Source organism: Chionomys nivalis, chromosome 23 (genome assembly GCF_950005125.1).
Source record: "Chionomys nivalis chromosome 23, mChiNiv1.1, whole genome shotgun sequence".
Lineage (NCBI taxonomy): Eukaryota > Metazoa > Chordata > Mammalia > Rodentia > Cricetidae > Chionomys > Chionomys nivalis.
This window is the reverse complement of record NC_080108.1, coordinates 6,087,994-6,105,796: the sequence shown is the minus strand read 5'-3', so window position 1 is coordinate 6,105,796 and position 17,803 is coordinate 6,087,994. Positions and strand designations below refer to the sequence as shown.

At 46.1% G+C, this 17,803-nt stretch overlaps 2 protein-coding genes across 3 annotated transcripts in view; one reads left to right on the top strand and one right to left on the bottom strand.

Moving 5' to 3' along the window:
• Positions 1-530, top strand: part of Ccdc81 (coiled-coil domain containing 81) — a 28,335-nt gene extending 27,805 nt beyond the window's left edge. The window contains exon 17 of the mRNA XM_057756565.1: positions 68-530. Coding sequence (XP_057612548.1) covers positions 68-209 — 142 coding nt within the window. The 3' untranslated portion in view covers positions 210-530. The remainder of the gene's footprint in view (positions 1-67) is intronic.
• Positions 531-4,912: 4,382 nt separating this feature from the next.
• Positions 4,913-17,803, bottom strand: part of Me3 (malic enzyme 3) — a 154,517-nt gene continuing 141,626 nt past the window's right edge. For both annotated transcript variants that reach the window (XM_057756483.1, XM_057756484.1), the window contains 7 exons: positions 11,506-11,603; positions 11,100-11,213; positions 8,824-8,929; positions 7,910-8,052; positions 7,221-7,394; positions 6,555-6,653; positions 4,913-5,280 (listed from right to left, as the gene is read on the bottom strand). In XM_057756483.1, coding sequence (XP_057612466.1) covers positions 5,119-5,280; positions 6,555-6,653; positions 7,221-7,394; positions 7,910-8,052; positions 8,824-8,929; positions 11,100-11,213; positions 11,506-11,603 — 896 coding nt within the window. In that variant the 3' untranslated portion in view covers positions 4,913-5,118. The remainder of the gene's footprint in view (positions 5,281-6,554; positions 6,654-7,220; positions 7,395-7,909; positions 8,053-8,823; positions 8,930-11,099; positions 11,214-11,505; positions 11,604-17,803) is intronic.

The following is a 17,803-nucleotide window of genomic DNA, read 5'->3' as shown; positions in this document are numbered from 1 at the left end:
TCTTCGCTCTGCTTCTAGGGATTTGGGGGACACTTGATGACATCAGCTTTTGCTTTCTTTCCCCCAGGGCTTCTGACAAGCTGTTCCTCTTGGACCAGTGTGAGAAGTACCGGCGCTGCAGGCAGTGCCAGAGGCGCACCTCCAACGTGGGTGAGAGCAACGTGTGGCCCCTGAATAAGTTCCTGCAGGGGTCGCGATTGCTCGTGTAGAACTCAAAGTTTGAACCTGCGTTCTGAGGAACGTTTGTTTGGAGTGGATGAATATTTAGAGTGTGTATATTTGTACCTCGGAGGAAAAAACTGAGTGTTTTCAAACCCTTTCTTGAATTCATGTCTATTTTTTCCTTAGTGTCCCGCCTTCCTCTCATCCCTGCGTATTCCCTGAACTTGGCTCCAATAGCGGTGCTGGTGTCTAAATAATTCTTAACCTAGAGTCCATTTGCTATAGGGACTGGGACTGGGAGGGACCCAGCTTCTTGCTGGATGCTGAGGGTGCTGACCCAGCTCTGTTACTTCTTTTAGAAACGTTCTATTTTCTCACCTGTAATAAATACATTTTAACAAATATTTCGAAGTGCTGAGTATGCATGACAATTTAAATGGTACATATATCCCCTCCCCAAGTCTAAACTTTTAAAATACGTTTTTACTTATTCTTTGAAAATTTTATGCGTTTATATAATGTTTTTTGATTAGATGCATCTATCACTATTTTTATCCAATTTCTCTGCTGCATCCTATCCCACATCCCTCCCAACCTTATGTCCTCCTTTGTTTTTTGTTGATAATAACATTCTCATCATGTTGATCATTGATGCTGTTCATTGCAAAAAGAAGCTTCTCTGACCAACATTGAGAGTGGCTCTAAAGGTATAAACACAAACATTTGGAAGGTAATTTTGTTACGGCACCATTGGGCCAGTTGGCACATATTGCTGACAGGTCGCTGTTCTGTTGTGCACGGTCCAATGCTGATGAGACCTTCGAGGACTGTTTTCTCCTAAGTAGTCTGCAGGCCATCTTCTGACAGAAAAACTTCAGGTCAATTCCAGCTTAATTTCATCCACTATACCCTGCATCTAAAGTGTACTGTACTTTAGCAATGGGAGTTTTAGCATCTCACTGTAGTGGGAAATCAAGAGCAAAGATGATAGCTTGTGTTGCCTTGGGGGTTCTTTGGGACCTCCCTGATCAACCACTTGTAAGAAAGTATCCCGAATCCTAGCACCAAAGTTGTCATTTAATAACCTATTAAATGCCCACTGCTCTATGGGTGAAGGCACCTGCTACCAAGCCTGAGGAACTAGGTTTGATTCCCCAGGACCTACACCGCAGAAGGGGAGGACTGAGTTCTTGTAACTGATCTCCACACGTTTGTGGTACCATGATGCACACATGCAAACAATACATGTAATGTGGCAAGCAGGGAAGGGATAGGGGGAATGAGCATCAGAGGCCAGGGATGTGGCTTGGGTTGGGAGAGTGCTTGCTTAGCATCAGGAAGCCCTGGGTTCCATCCCCAGTACTGCATGGAGTGGAGGCCCATGCATGCCTGGAATCTCAGCTCCTGGAAGGTGGAGGCCGTAGAATGAGGGTTTCAAAGCTATCCTTGGCTACAGAGTGAGTCCAAGGTCAGCATGGAGCTGCTAAGACACAACCCAGGACTTGTCTATGTTTAATAATACAGAATTAAAATTCTAAAACACTCTAAACATCTTTCCAAGCCATTTCAAACCTTGCCAGGATAGAGCTGCTCTTTGCTTGCTCTTCAGTGTTTTCCTCCCCGTATCTGTGCTGGTAGACATCAAGTCTGCGGCAGTTGTTTCTGTGAGATTTTAAGTTTCACAGTGATGAATGCATTTCCGTAAATCTCATTTTATGCTGTTTTGAAACCTCTGCTTGGAAAAGCCAGCTTCGGTAGATGCTCAGACAAGAGCCATTTGTACCGAAGCAGCGTGTGTGTTTAATGCCTTGTCATATATGTTTGTGTTTGGCATACCAATCGAAGGAGGAGGGCTGAAGACAGGCCGGGAGAGACTATGCAGTAGAATATTGTGTAGGACATAGGGTTTGTAATTTAGTAAGCATTTTGTAAGTGTGCATGTGAAAGTGTGTGTGTGTGTGTGTGCCAGAGGTTAACCTCAAATGGCAAGTGGCTTCCTCAGTTGCTCTCCTCGTCAGTGTTTTGAAATAGGTTCTCTCAACCTTTACCTTGTGCTTGCCAACTGAGCTCAGCTGGTTGGTCAGTGAGCCCTGGAGATTGTATCTCTCTGTTTCCCCACACCTGGGATTACAAGTACATCCCACCACTCAGCTTTTTTGTTGTTGTTGTTGTTTTGTTTTTTGTTTTTTAAATAGGCACTAGGGATTGAACTCAGGTCCTCACGCTTGCAGGGCAGGCACATTACCTACTGAGCCATCTCTAACCCCTGGTATTTTATAAAAAGTAGAGATGTGTCACCTTTGTGGCTCAAACAGTGCTATTATCCAATTTCTGAAGCCCCTAATTTTTTTTTTTTTTTTGGCCAAACATTAGCAATTGCTTACTACCTATTTCTTTGGTTGAAAGTATGTTTTCCCAACCAAAATGGGATTAGTTTCTACTAATCAATTTGACATTTAATAGTTTATGTTTTTTCTTCGAGACATTGTTTCTCAGTATCCTTGACTGTAAACTAGATTTGTAGACCAGACCAGGCTGGCCTTGAGCTCACAGATTTCTGCCTGCTTCTGCCTCCCTGGTTGGGATTAAAGGTGCATTGCACCACCACCTGACAATATTTTTTGTTTTTAAAATTATGCGAGTTAAAATTAGGGTTCTTGATAATTATTTTATTGTAAAATTGATAAAATGATCCTATGTTTTAATGTTAAACTAACCACATTTTCGCTATAGGAAAGAGTGCTTTAAGTTGTGTGGCAGAAATAACTGGAGAGTGTTTGTCATCACCAGGTACGATATGAGTTTAAACATCTAAATAAATAAAAAAGGGCAAGGGAGACTTCCAAGATGTTATCACAGAACAAATACATTATTAAGAAAATTACAAAGTTTCACAGATTTGAGTTCACTGTAAATGATAACAATTCTAAACTTCATGTACCTAATAACACTGGGTCAAAATATGTAAAATAAATATGGTCAAAACTGCAAGGAAAAATTATCTTTCAGATATAGGCTGAGTAGAGAAAAATAATAATATGTAGAATTGAGTAAAATAAAATAAAAATCCCCAAAGGATATTGTATCCTACCATGTTGGTGCACATATTCTTTTTAAGAAGATGTGAACTTTTTTGTTTTTAAAATTTGACAATAGCATTTGAAAAAAATAGATTTCCCAGCAAACTGAAATGTATTTCAAGAAGTCATGACAGGTTCTCTGACCGTAATTCAGTGCTATTAGGAACACATTTGGAGTTTTGAAAATCTACATCTAGAGCCTTCTGCTCCTCTCCATGAGATGTGGTCAATGATGGAACCCCAAGACACGACCTGCAACAATGAAGGACATATGAAGACATTCCAAAAGTCGTACATTAGGAGAGCTCTGAGAGCTAGGAGGGGAACATGACCAGCTGAGAGGTGTTGCATGGAGGGAGCCTTTCGGATGGAAGAAGCCATTTTCTTCTACAGGTGCACTTACTGATTCTGGGCATGGAATAGAAAGGAGGCGTTTGGGTCCAGGCAGGTGGTTTCTCCTGTGGAAATGAGAAGTCTAACCAGGCCATTGGTGGTCGTGTGGGGCTGGTGCAATAGATCAGAACCTTGGAAATCTTAGCCAGTTTCTTCTATCGTTTGCACAGGCTTTAGATATGAGATTGCCATTAGAGATTTACTGGTGAGTCTTCACAAGGACTCACTGATCTGTTCTAGAAACGTATAGTGTTAGTTTTTATATTTAGGTCTACGCTCTGGGGACATTGTTGGCTAAGTGCTAGCACCAGGGAAGCCGATGCTGGAAGAGTAAGACCTGAACAAGAGATGACTGATTCATGACTCTGCCAGGTACTCTTCGTGGAGCTTAGGAGTTTACCTGGATTGCACCGAGGGACAGTCAAATAGCGCATTATCTGCAGCGGGAATCCTGGCTGAAGTGGCACCGGGGATAAGTTTCTCAAAGTGTGATTTATACAGAGAAAGGAGACTGGAAGCCGATGTCCCAAACAGGCCAAGCAGGGCTCCAAGTCTTTCTTTACTGATCGCTATGCATGTGTGCCGTCATGGAAACGGGGGAGGTGAAGGTTTTCACCAAACATCACCTCCACCAGAAATCTGAATTGCTCCATTACTTGAGGGTGAAGGATGGAGGGGAGAGTGTGTCCCAGGCCTGGAACATTAGTTAAATCAAGTCTTCCTTACAAACCAAATCAATGCCTTCCTCATGGCGCTCACACTCTTTGCTCCTCTTTTTTCTTTCTTTGGCATACAGATTCTTCTCATCCATATTTCTCTATTTTTCCCTTTAGTAATGACAACATAAAATGTACAGTACTCAACAACCCAAAGGGCAGGGACCCTTCTTGATGAGCCTCTGGCCACTCAGCCCCCGCCCACACTCTACTGAGCCTTGAAGGCAATGTATTCTTCTGAAATGAATTCACTCCCTGACGGGTGGTCCACATTTTCTGGCAGGTGGCTTTGCTTACATTCCCTGAGTGCCTATGACAAATCCGCCCTTTAGTCATGGGCAGAGCACAAACACTGCCCTCCTTTGGTGTCTCATGGGAAGCATCCTTTCTTCCTGGAGCTCTGTGACTTCCCTATGAACATCTTCCATGCACAGCACTTCCTCGCTTATGGAAAAGGACTTGTGTTCAATCTAGACCTTGAGCTCTACAAAGGTGCGTTTCTAAGCAGAATTTCCCACAAGGCTTTGATAATAGCAATTAACAGTAAAAGAACCACTTGGAGAGGATTCAGAGAAGTTTTATAGGAAAGAGAGCTTCCAGGGCCTTCAGGAACAAAGCTGACATCTGCTGCATACCTCAGCACCTCAGCAGAACACACAAAGTAAAACAAATGACAGACAAAAAATAACCATGGTGACAAGGCTGGCCATTTTGGAACGTTTATATTGTATTTCTTCGTCCAGCCCAAATAAGTCCCAGAGAGTGCATCAGACCTTCTGGACATTCATAGCTTCCTTAGGCCAAGTGTAGGTGTCTAGTGTGAAGGAGTCATAGTCTGGAGTGTAGATCAGAGATCTTACAAAAGCCTCCTTGTCCTTGGGCTCTGGATAGCAGGAGGCCAGGTTGTGTTTATACGCATAGTCGAGGACCTAGGAGAAACAGGTTTGAATGAGAAACTAGCTCTATGGGAAATCGGCCTTAAAAGCCCCTTTCTTGGCAGCGAGGGGCAAAGAATATTCCCTAAAGGACCGGTCATGTTTCTCTTCAGTTGCCACCCATGACACCACCGGAAGGGGAGGATTAAAACTTTTTCCTAGATAGCACTTGCTTCTTTCCCCAGGGGCTGGTTGTCCCTCTCTCCCAGAGCTCTGGAGATGGATTCATACCCAGTGCCTGGGCCAAGGTCAAAGAGGCCCAGCCCATGATTATCCCTGTTTCTAATTCTCTGCGGGTTTCCAGCCAATGGTAAACTCGATTAGTGCTTCAGCTTACGGCTTGGGAAGCAAAATAATGATCACCTTCTTCTAGAGTGATGATAATACAGTAACAGTCTGCCTGCAGCCTGTTCCCATGGAGACTGATGGGGTTGAATTGAATGATCATCTTGTGAGCAAATAGTCCCCCGTGAAGGAAGAGGAACGGGTGAGCTGAACCGGGATCTGGATTGTTGGACTTGATGATTGTTTTGTAAGGGCGCCTGCGCTGGACAACTCGTGGGCACTACGTATTGCTTTGTGGTGTACTTTCTGAAACTGTTGATTATTCTTACAGAAAAACACACACTAATGGAAAGGATATCATGTACCTAGTATCCAGCTTGGATAATTATTGCTTGAAATTGGTCTTTACTATATTATGTTTTCTCTGAAAACCCATTATCCTTGCATAGTCTGGAATGTTCTGTGAATCCAATCACCTCATCATCCCTTAAAGAGAGAAAGGGGAAGAGTAACTACCCACTCTGGCCAACAGGAGTTTTGGGAGGGAGGAACTACTGGGCTCTACAGAGAAGCAGCTAAGGTTGAGGGAAGTGAAGGCATTGGGTCACAGTGACGCCTCTGCTGATTGCCAGAGTGGGGACTCCAAAGCTTGAATCCTTTCTATGATGCTGTGCAAGCTGACCTTTCCCATAAATGAGGGGTTATGATTCATTAAAAGAAATTTCACCCACATTCTGGTTCCCAAGACCGTGGCCTCTGACGACCTTCCTTCTTTTGTCTGTGGGGGAAATGTGGGAGCTTTTCTAGAAATGCCTGGGTGGGTGTTTGGAGTGGGACTCAGGCTGTTGAGCAGGCAAGAGTTTGCCACCTAGTCTGTGGGTTACATGCAGCGAGGTTCAAGGATCCTAGCCTTCCTGACGTCGTAGGAGTAGGTGGAGCCACACCACCCGTGTTAGAGGGGTACGAGGGAGGACGGCCCTTACTTTGACGGCAATTCTCAGAGACACATCTCGGATGGTGCTCAGTGGTGGGTACAGTCTCCCCTGGGACAGGTGCTGCTCAGAGACTTCTTGGGCAATATGCTAGAGAGAGAGAGAAAGAGAGAGAGAGAGAGAGAGAGAGAGAGAGAGAGAGAGAGAGAGATTTTCTTTACAGAACAAATCCCATTCCATTATCCCAAAGCTTGTCCAGGTACTGCGACCAATGCTACACACAGCCCTAGGGAAGCTTAGGTTTAAACAAAGACTCATTATTTCTGTGCTAAGCCTGGCTGAAGTTTAAAACAGCACGAGGTTCCATGAATTCTAGAAGGAAAATACTAAGACCAACATGGATAAGCTTGTGACCAGCAAACAAAGACTCTGTCTTCTGACTGATCACAGCCTGTTATATAGGAGTCTCTGGGCCCCCTTACTTACTTCTTGGGTCCTAGCCTCCACCCACATCCTTAGTACCATTCTGGGTGGCTATCTTAGCAAAAAAAAATTTCTTGCTTCAAGGTTCCATGAGCTTTCCTTTCCAGCCTTGCCTCTGGTCTGGGGTGAGTGGGTAGTAGATAAGAAAGGATGAATCCAGGGGTCACTAGGCGTAAGGACCTGGTGCTGAGCCACCAACCCTAGGGAGCATCCTAGGGAGAAAAGCAGCGGTACCTCTGCCGTCAGGAGGAAGATTTCATCTGGGATGTGTCGGATCCCACCGGCAATGACGCCCAGGGCGACCCCAGGAAACACATAGGCATTGTTTCCCTGACCGGGAATGAAGGTCCTGCCATCTTCCAGAGTCACATTCTTAAAGGGACTTCCACTGGCAAAGATCCCTCGGCCCTGGACATAGGAAGAAAGTGGAAGTGGAACTTGGAGACAGGTTTGGGGCAGCCATGGCAGTCTAGTCTTATCTCTTAAATGTTGGACCTATATCCTCCCCTGTGTCCAGAATAGTGAGAACTTGGTAAATGCTAAGCCTTGCCTCCCATCAAGTTACTGACAAAGGAGGCCATGGTGCCTCTTCCCCCAACATCTGGGAGGGCCAGCATGAGACAGTTGCCTCAGGAATAAAGAAACTCTGCTGGACAAAGCTCTGTTGTTTGGGGGAACCCTGAGCAGTCCAGTATCATGGAAGAGCTCCGGCTTTGGAGTTAGATGGAGACTTGAAGGTTAGTTCTATTTATCAGCTCGATGATCTTGGGAAAGCTGACTCATCTTTCTAAACCTCAGCTTGCTCACGATGACGGGCATCCTCTGTCACTCTCCTGATGGAGGAGGGTTATCACCCTCATAGGGTTGCTGGTGGTAACCGCTGCTACTCTCTCAGCTGGTGGGAGGAAGGACTTTCTGCTGACCTCAGTGACCTGGTAGCACTTCTCAGCTGTGCACTCAGCCTTGCTGGTGGGGTTGCTCAGGGCAAAGATGATAGGGCGCTCATGGAAGGAGGCCATGTCCCTCAGAATCTGCTCCGTGAAGGCTCCTGCGACCGCAGCGACACCTACAGGGAAAAGGGGGGCAGCGGGGAATGCCTACTCTGTATGAGCACCCCACTTCCCCTCTTGTGGCACTGGTGAGGGAACTAGGTACCCCATGGCGGACTGGGGAATCCTGGGGATAGAATCTGTTGTTGGGGATGAGGGAATCCTGTTGCTTGAGCTAGCTAAGACCTCTTGCTTATTTCCGGGAGACCACTGGTCCATTTCTGGCCTCCGATCTTGAAGGTGCACCTGGAAGACATTCCCGAATGTTGTTGTCGAGCGCAGACACAGGGACAGGTACCACAGGGACAGGAACCAGGGTCCCAGTTTGGGTGTGGAAGGATTGCTCATCTCCACGCTAGAGAGCGGCACTGCGCTTTCTCACTGTCTTACATCAACACATATGTCACCAAGTCCCAACTCTGGCCCTCATTTCTATGGTTTCTATACAGAAATCACCCAATAAGCTCTTGGCATTGAACCAGGCATGGGATAGGGAGACAGTTGCGCTTCCATAGGTGGTTTGTGACTCTTTTTTTTTTTTTTTAAGATTTATTTATTTATACAGTATCCTGCCTGTAGGCCAGAAGAGGGCACCAGATCTCATTATAGGTGGTTATGAGCCACTATGTGGTTGCTGGGAATTGAACTCAGGATCTCTGGAAGAGCAGTCAGTGCTGTTAACTGCTGAGCCATCTCTCCAGCCCCAGGTTTGTGACTCTTCACTGAGTCTCAGACTATCTATCTGCAAGTTGAGAGGGTTGGGTGGCGGGACCTCTTCTTCTTCCTACCTATAATAGCTGTGGGCTTCACCAGCCTCACTACCTCCTCCAGGGAGTTGACTTCAGGATGGTCTTGGGCAAACATCTCCTTCTCATGGTTCAGGTGGCTCCTACCCTGTAGGAAAAGAAGGAAGATGGAGTAGCAGTGGCCTTGAGGGCCTTCCGAGCAGAGCCTTGCTGTGTTAGAATTCTCACAGTGTTTCTGATTGAGCCTTGTGTTACGATCTGAGCCTTCAGAATAGTGAGGCCCAGACCCTTTATCAGATTCCTTAGTAGAACCTAAGGGAATGTATACATGTGTTTCTTCCTTCCTTCTTCCTTTTTTTCTTAAAAATGTATTTTTAGCCGGGCAATGGTGGCACACGCCTTTAATCCCAGCACTCGGGAGGCAGAGGCAGGCGGATCTCTGTGAGTTCGAGACCAGCCTGGTCTACAAGAGCTAGTTCCAGGACAGGCTCCAAAGCCACAGAGAAACCCTGTCTCGAAAAACCAAATAAATAAATAAATAAATAAATAAATAAATAAATAATTTATTTTTATTTTAATTGTGTGGGTATTTTGCTGCTTGTATTTGTTCTTCACATGCGTGCAGGGTCTCTGGAGGCTAAGGAGGGCACCAGGTCCCTTGTAACTGAAGGTACAAACAGTTGTTAGCCACTATGTGTGTGCTGGGAATCAAATAAAATCTGGGTCCCCCATAAGAGCAAACAAGTGTTCTTAGCTTCTGAGCCATCTTCCGAGCCACACGGAAGAATACATAAGTATTTATTTATTTATAATAAATTATTAAAAATAAAATATTTAGAATAAAAATGATCAAAAATCTTTATTTTTAATTTTGTTTTTAGCTATTGGGGGTCATGGGTTACAGGGACAGGATAGAAAGACTCCTAGGAGATTTCTTAGCCTCACTGAACCCGCTGGTCATATGAAGTGCAGCCTACAGGTTTGCAGAAGGACGGGGCCTGGAGACTTTCAGTACCAGAGAGCTAATGTGAATCGATTTAACAGGATCCATTAGTCTTCCTGGGAGCGTCCCTGAGTTGAGTCTAGGATCGGCTGGTCACGCCAACCGTGCCTGAGAAGCTCCAGACTTCTTTCCATCTCTTCAAACAGGAGCCCAGGGGTGACAGGCTGGCACAGTGTTGTTAAATGGGTGCAATCATTTTGACGGCTCCAGCTGGCCTCAGGAGTGCCAGAGGGAAGATGCCAAGCCTACAGTTCCTTGACTAGAAGTCAGCTCAATAGAATGGACCAAATGATGTTGGAAAAAGCACAAGTGACCAGTGTCTGGTAACCTGCTCAGAGACTGTTCCCTGAATTGATGGGGGGATGGGAAGATGCATACCAGGCCCACGGCCCTGTCAACGGCTGTGAAAGGTTGTGGGAGAGAGTGAGCCGTGTCTTCTGGAGAACTATGATTCAATATGGCTGAGGTAAACTGGGGGTAGGAAGTGGTAGGAGAGAAGGCTGGAAGGGTATTCAGGCACATATACATGCGCACACTCCTCATAACAATCCCCCACATACATACACACACACACACACACACACACACACACCATCATAACTTTTTGGATAACAGCAATTAGAGCTTTTGCTTTAGAATTTCCTTTCTGCTTTCCATCCTGTCTTAGCATTCTGTCCCTTGGAGAGCCCTTCCTTCCTTCCTTCCTTCCTTCCTTCCTTCCTTCCTTCCTTCCTTCCTTCCTTCCTTCCTTCCTCCCTCCCTCCCCTCCCTTCCCTTCCCTTCCCTTCCCTTCCTTTCCTCTTTTCCTTCCCTTCCTCTTTTCCTTCCCTTTCCTTTCTTCCTCCCTTCCTTTTTTTCTTTCTGTCCTACCCTCCCTCTTTTCCTCCCTCCTCTTCTTTTTCTGAGGGTTTCTTTGTGCAGCTCTGACTGTCCTGAAACTTGGTAGACCAGGATGACACAAACTCACATATCCACCTCTTTCTGCTTCCCCAATGCTGGGATTAAAAGCATGCACCTAGCTTTTTAGTGCCTAGCTAGAGGCCTCTTTAGGTTTAGTTCTTGGCAGCTCTATGTGCCAGTAAACCTCTAGTTTTTTTTTTTTTTTGTTGTTGTTGTTTTGTTTTGTTTTGTTTTTTGTTTTTTTGAGACAGAGTTTCTCTGTAGCTTTGGAGTCTGTCCTGGAACTCACTCTTGTAGACCAGGCTGGCCTCGAACTCACAGAGATCTGCCTGCCTCTGCCTTCTGAGTCCTGGGATTCAAGGCGTGCACCACCACCACCCAGCAAAACCTCTAGTTTTTCAGACTTGAACAGTACCTTGACAATCAGACCCCTGGAGTCCACCATCCAGATCTTCCTTATGGCTTCTGCCTTGGGCACGCCTTCCTTTTCCAGGGCCATAACCAGGAGGTGGGCGATGCCCATGGCTGCCTAGGGAGTACCATAAGGACGATATTTAAACTCAAAGCACATAGTTATTCGGCATATACCAGATGTTTCACCCAAATGAGCCCTTCATTTCCTCAGCCCCACAAATCCTAGGAAGCCCAGGTGAATCTTTCCTTCGAGAAACTCAAATATTGAGACTCAAAACGCCGCAACAATCAGGCCACACTCATGCCGCTTCCACTGGCTGGAACCCAGACCACCTCCCGCCAGGAACACTCCCGCACCCGTTCTTCTTCTCAGGGCAGCACTGGAGAGTCCTCCTGGCGGTACTTACCTCCCCTGCCCCCTGGAAAACAAACACGTGATTGGAGAGCCTGTTCTTGGTGATCCTCAGAGCGGCCAGGATCCCCGCCACGGCTACGGAGGCTGTGCCTGCAACAGAGTGGACCGAATCAGCTTGTGGCCTCGAGCCCTCAACCCGCCAGTAAACACTTGGCAGAGGCGCGAGAAGAGCAGCTTTTCTCAACTCTTAAAGAAATCGTGTCTCTGCCGGGCGGTGGTGGTGCGCACCTTTCCCCCAGCACTCAGGAGGCAGAGGCAGGCAGATTTCTGAGTTTGAGTTCAGCCTGGATTAGAGCGAGTTCCAGGACAGCCAGGGCTACATAGAGACACCCTGTCTTAAAAACAAAAGCTAAACCAAACCAACCAAACAACTCCCTCAACAAACAAACAGCCCCTAAAACAAAAAAACAAAACAAAATAAAAACAATAAAAACTAAAATTATATCTGCCTCAGTGGTTAAGAGCACTGACTGCTCTTCCAGAAGACGCGAGTTCAATTCCCAGCACCCACATGGCAGCTAACAACTGTCTGTAACTCCAGTTCCAGGGGACCTGATACCTTCACACAGACATCCATGCAGGCTAAACACCAATGAACACGAAATAAAATAAAATAAATGCTTAAAAAATTAAAAAAAAAGAAATGTCTGCAGGCAGGAGGATTCAGGGCAAATTGATGCCATCTCCTCCCTCCCTTCTGCTGTAAATAACAGTTTGAAAAATAGTCCCTGGCCTTGCTACTTGTCCATGGGAGACAACCAGCTAGCCAGGTGCTGTTACTGCTATTATATGGTGGGATATTCAATCACACCGTGAACCGAGAGTTTGTATCTGTACTAATTAAAAAAAAAAATCAATCTTGGGTCAGGAAACGGAGCCAGCAACTAATGCACAGAAAGAAATCTGAGTGACTGTGTATTGTTGATATGGGCACAGCCATGCCAGGGACCCCAATACCTTAGACCCATGGGAACGGCCAAAGCCTTCCCTAGTCTGTGTGAATATTGAGCAATTGAGAGTGTAGAGGAAGCACCTACTGAGGCTTTCTCCCCCAGATGTTTACAGCTGGAGATTCCTCTCTCCTACAGACATGAGCTAACCCCTCCTCCTGAGCCATGACAAGCAAGGCAGAGTCCCATTCATTCCATCAGAGAGAACATGGTGAACCCCTCCTAGCTTCTCTATGTGTGTCTGTCTTTCCTTCAGTGTCTTTCATTTCTTCATGACTGTTGTCATCCTTGTCAGGTTTCCAGGACCAAGTCACGCAGGACGTGACACCCCTGGAAGTATTCATTGAAGGGACAAAGACATTTAAAAGTCAGGCATGACGGGACCATGAGACACCAAGTGATTGTGTGTCGAGATGCCTATCTTACCCACCGCACCGTAAGACTGCACATGACAAGAACATGCAACTTAGGATCCAGTTCCGCAAACGATGCATTGTGCCCTTTCTCCCACAGCCAGAACACATGCGCATCCTACAGTCCCACCAGATAACCCGCAGAGTATATGCTTCCTTTGACTTCAAGTTTGTGCTCTGCACCGGGCAATGGTGGCGCACGCCTTTAATCCCAGCACTCGGGAGGCAGAGGCAGGCGGATCTCTGTGAGTTCGAGACCAGCCTGGTCTACAGAGCTAGTTCCAGGACAGGTTCCAAAGCCACAGAGAAACCCTGTCTCGAAAAACCAAAAAAAGTTTGTGCTCTGCCTGCCTAGAGGCCTTCACTCCCAAGAGCGATGACCTTCCATTAGGGATCGCAGCAGGCTTCTACTGGATTCGGGATTGGGACCACCACCTGGGTTTTTCTCGGCACTGACCCAGGAACCGAAGAGCACTCATTTCTTTGGATGTGGGGGTTGATCCTGATAACCAAGAGGAAGATAACCACAGGGGAGGGACATGGCTGGAGCTGGGGCATCCTCTGGGGGATTGATAGTCCCTTGCATGTTAGTAAATATTAAAGGGTATGAAAACTAAAGACGGGCGGGACTATTGGTGATCCAGGACCTTCAGAAACGCAGGGATAGGACACTTTACTGGGTGAAGAACCCTGGCCGGACAAAGTCCTGTCTGAGGACAAGAAAACATGGAATGGCTGAGGAAGAAATTTATTTATTTATTTATTTATTTTTTGTTTTTCGAGACAGGGTTTCTCTGTGGCTTTGGAGCCTGTCCTGGAACTAGCTCTTGTAGACCAGGCTGGTCTTGAACTCACAGAGATCCGCCTGCCTCTGTCTCTCAAGTGCTGGGATTAAAGGCATGCGCCACCACCGCCCGGCCGCTGAGGAAGAAATTTATGAGCACCAAGTGACATTATACGGAAGGAAAATATCAGCTCAAGATCTCCAAGACCAAGTTCTCAGCACAAAGAAGATTTAGGGCAGAGAATAAGGGACAGAGGCAGGAGGGAGAGGACGAAGGAGAGTGGGAAGGGAAAAAGAGAAAGGGGTCAAGGAGATTTGTCTAAGAGGGACAAATGACGGCCTCTGGATAGAGAGGAGGCAGATGTGGAAGATAGGAAAATGATGGTTTATAAAGGTAAACCGAGGTATTTAATTTTAACTGGGCATGTTAATTTGGTTAGCCAGAGGGAGCTTTCTGGTTGCTGGACTTCAATACTTCAATAGCTGGACCTTCGTAGTCAGCCTTAGGGAAGGAAGTGGCCAAATAAGGGAATAGACCTTGGTGGCTGGTTTTAGGAATGTCATCTTGGTTTTTAGCAAGGCAGAGAGAATGGGAGAGATGGGCAAGGCTTGTCAGAAACATGTTTACCATGCTCGAGTTGGCCAAAGCCCTTTCTTTATGACTGGCTAAAGAAACTAGCAAGCAGCCATGCAAACTTCTTTCTTGGTTATATCACAATAGACAATGGGAGACATTGGCTAACTCCTTTTTCCCCCCTCGATCATTTAATAACTTTTTGGAAGCTAATTCTATATTTCAGTCTTGGAGCAGCAGGGTTTTCAACTGTGACTGGGTTTGAAGAGCAAGTGAATTCTTTTCAGTGACGGTTAGTGTAACTCTCTTGCAATAACCAACAACTTCAAGACTTGTTTCTTCTCATTTTGGGGAGAAGGCGAGACTGTTTTCACTTGTTGAAGATAGTTCTCTTTTGTTAGAGTTGCTTTTGCCATCTGCAAGTCCAAAGGATGCTGAATCTGCAAGAGGGTGGACTCTACCAATTAACACGTACTTCCTGAGCTTACATTGAAGAGCAAAAAAAATCAACGGGGCTCTGTGCCGGGGTCTGCCGAAAGGGGGCACTAGAGAGCAACAGAACGGCTCCAGGAGGGGGAAAAGAAGATGATGTCCAGCATTGCCTAGTTCTTTTAGAAGCACAGGTAAACTGTAGGACATTTAATAACATTTGAATAATAATAATTTGTATGGGTTTATCCTATGAAACATTAGCATAGTCTAAAAAGTGTCATTTATTTGAGAACGGGATTTAAAAGACCCAGAGTTTTGCTTTTGCCGCCAGACAACCCCAGACTTGATTCTTCCCTTTCACAGTGGCCACGGAACCCCGTCTGCAATTCATCCATCGCTGAGCTCACAGCTCGTACGCACCAGACAGCTGCCCCCCTTCTCTGTTGTTCCTCAGCCCCAGGGGCTGGGAGCAGACTCTTATTGTCTCTTCTGCGGTTCAGCTCTCACAACACTTTTTATACTGAGTGTTCTCGGTCCAGGTCTCTGGTACAGACCTTAACTGATACTGAGGGCTCACAACCAAACTGCATTCACAGGGTCAATATTAATGCAGTCACAGGAAAGGAAGCTAAGGTGGCATTGTTTATGGTTTGCTCCATTTTCCCCAGTTAGAAAACAATAACAACAAAAAACCCCATGCTGTCCCTGACTGCTGGTGATACAATGAGAAGTAGGAGGTTCCAGCGTTCTTTTCAATATAAAGAGCAACTTTTCTTTTTTTAAAAAAACGGTTTCTCAACCTACCCCAAGACCCAGCAATACCACTTTTGGGTATATAATGCTCAAGTCATACCACAAGGACATTCATAGCAGCATTGTTTGTCATAGCCAGAACCTGGAAACAACCTAAATGCCCCTCGACCGGAGAACGGATAAGGAAAATGTGGTACATTTATACAATGGAGAAAAATACAGCAGAAAAAAATGACATCCTGAAATTTGCAGGCAAATGGATGGATCTAGAAAACATCATACTGAGTGAGGTAGCCCAGACTCAGAAAGACAAATATATGTACTCACTCATAAGTGGTTTTTAAACATAAAGCAAAGAAAACCAGCCTACAAATCACAACCCCAGAGAACCTAGACAACAATGAGGACCCTAAGAGAGACATACATGGATGTAATCTACATGGGAAGTAGAAAAAGACAAGATCTCCTGAGTAAATTGGGAGCATGGGGACCATGGGAGAGGGCAGAATGGGAGGGAAGAGAAAAGGAGGGGAGTGGAGGAAAATATATAGCTGAATAAAAACAATTAAAAAAAAAGAAAACAGTTTCCTCCTTTATAAATATATAAATCTAGAGCATAAGATATTTTTGCCCTTCGACCTTACTGTTCTATTTTTGGAAATCGATGGGTGGGAAACTCTGAAATATGTATAGTAGAGTATTTAGGGAAGTGTTGTTTGTTATACACAGTGATGGAAAACAGGCTGAGCAAATCAGCTAGGATAGTCATGCAGGAGACTATTTCAACCACTGAACATGGCCACTATGGGGACTAGGGAGTGTTGGGAGCGGTGAGACCCCAAATCCTGAATTTCTTGTTAGCAACTTGTTTTCCCCTGATCTGAGTGCCTACAGCTGCTCTGAGCACGAGACTCTCAGGAGTTCCTGATGGCAGGAGAGTGGTTTCTGGTGGGTTTGGCTGGGGCGTGGCTATCTCTATATAATGTGCCCCTGAACACAATAAAGGGGGCATTCTTGGGGTTTTGGTGTCAGTGTTAAAAGGTCTATTAGCTCCCTCTGTGTTTTGTTTTGTTTTCAGACTCTTGCTGGTAGTGGTCCAGGTGGTACAGGCACCACAGCAGGAGGCACTGCTGCCATCAGGAACGCCTGAAGGTCTCGTGCTCAGAGCAGCTGTAGGCACTCAGATCAGGGGATTACAAGAAATTCAGGATCTGGGGGTCTCACTGCTCCCAACAGGGGAGAAGGCTCAGGCTGGAAAGTGTTTGCAGCTCAGGCATGAGGACCTGAATTTGGGTTCACAGCACCCATGCGCAGGCTGGGCATGGTGATAGGTGTAACCACAGATTGGAGTCAGGAGGATTCCAGAGGCCCACTCTTCAGCCATGGTAAGCATGACATTGTGTCTCAGAGAATAAGGTGGGCATCTCAGAGAAACAGACCCAACCTCTGGGGATATACTTGTGTGACTGGGAGCACACGCCTGCACAGACCTCATGCACATGTTTTTTTTTTTTTTATTAAAATTTTTATGACGGTTTCATAGCAACCCAGGGCACGCTGTCAGTAAGTAGCTGAGACGGTATGGATATTTAAAGCCCTCTGGATTTTATGTGTGTTCATTCAGTGCTGACAGGCATGGCAGGACGGCTTCTCCCACGGAAGCGTCAGCTCTGTCATTGGAATCAGTTTCTGCTCCTTAGAACGCTTTCTGCTCTCAGGGAGGTCGTTTGCAAATTATTCACCAGTAGATGGCGCCAAAGATATTTTATGGTAGCTGTTTCTTGGGCTTGACAGTCTTCCAGGGCTTTTCTCTGGCTGTCAAGTATCTCTTGAGGTTAGAACCTGAGGGCTGAATAACTGAATTTATCTTCATCGTGTAGAGCTGGATGCAGGCTGCTGAATCTGGCTTCCCATAATTGCATGGAGGAGGATACCGACCTCTGCGTGGTATTGAAGGTGAGGGTGGATTGGTCTGGGGTCCAGCAGAAAAGCCAGGAAGGCTCGGTGTGGTCCGCAGCCTACAGCCTTTCCTGGGTAGCCGGAAGCAGCAGAAAAGGCCATGCGGGCTTTGTGGGAGAGAATTGTGCGGTGGATGGTAAAGTGGAGGCTGACAGATGAGAACTTTGGCAGAGACGTCAGCTGAACGGGGTCAGGACAAAAACCGGCGCGGAGTCTCATAGATTTCACTGCGCACGGCAATGAAACAGCACAAAGGCCGCTAACTGTCGTTTATTTACTACATCTTTGTTGTGTGTTGTGATGCATGTTTGTGTGGGGTACATGCATGTAAGGCCAGCGGAGGGTTTTGGGTGTTTTCCTCTGTTGCTGTCAACCTTTCCTCTTTGGGACAGGAAGCTAGAAGCGCCCTGTTTAAGCCAGATTGA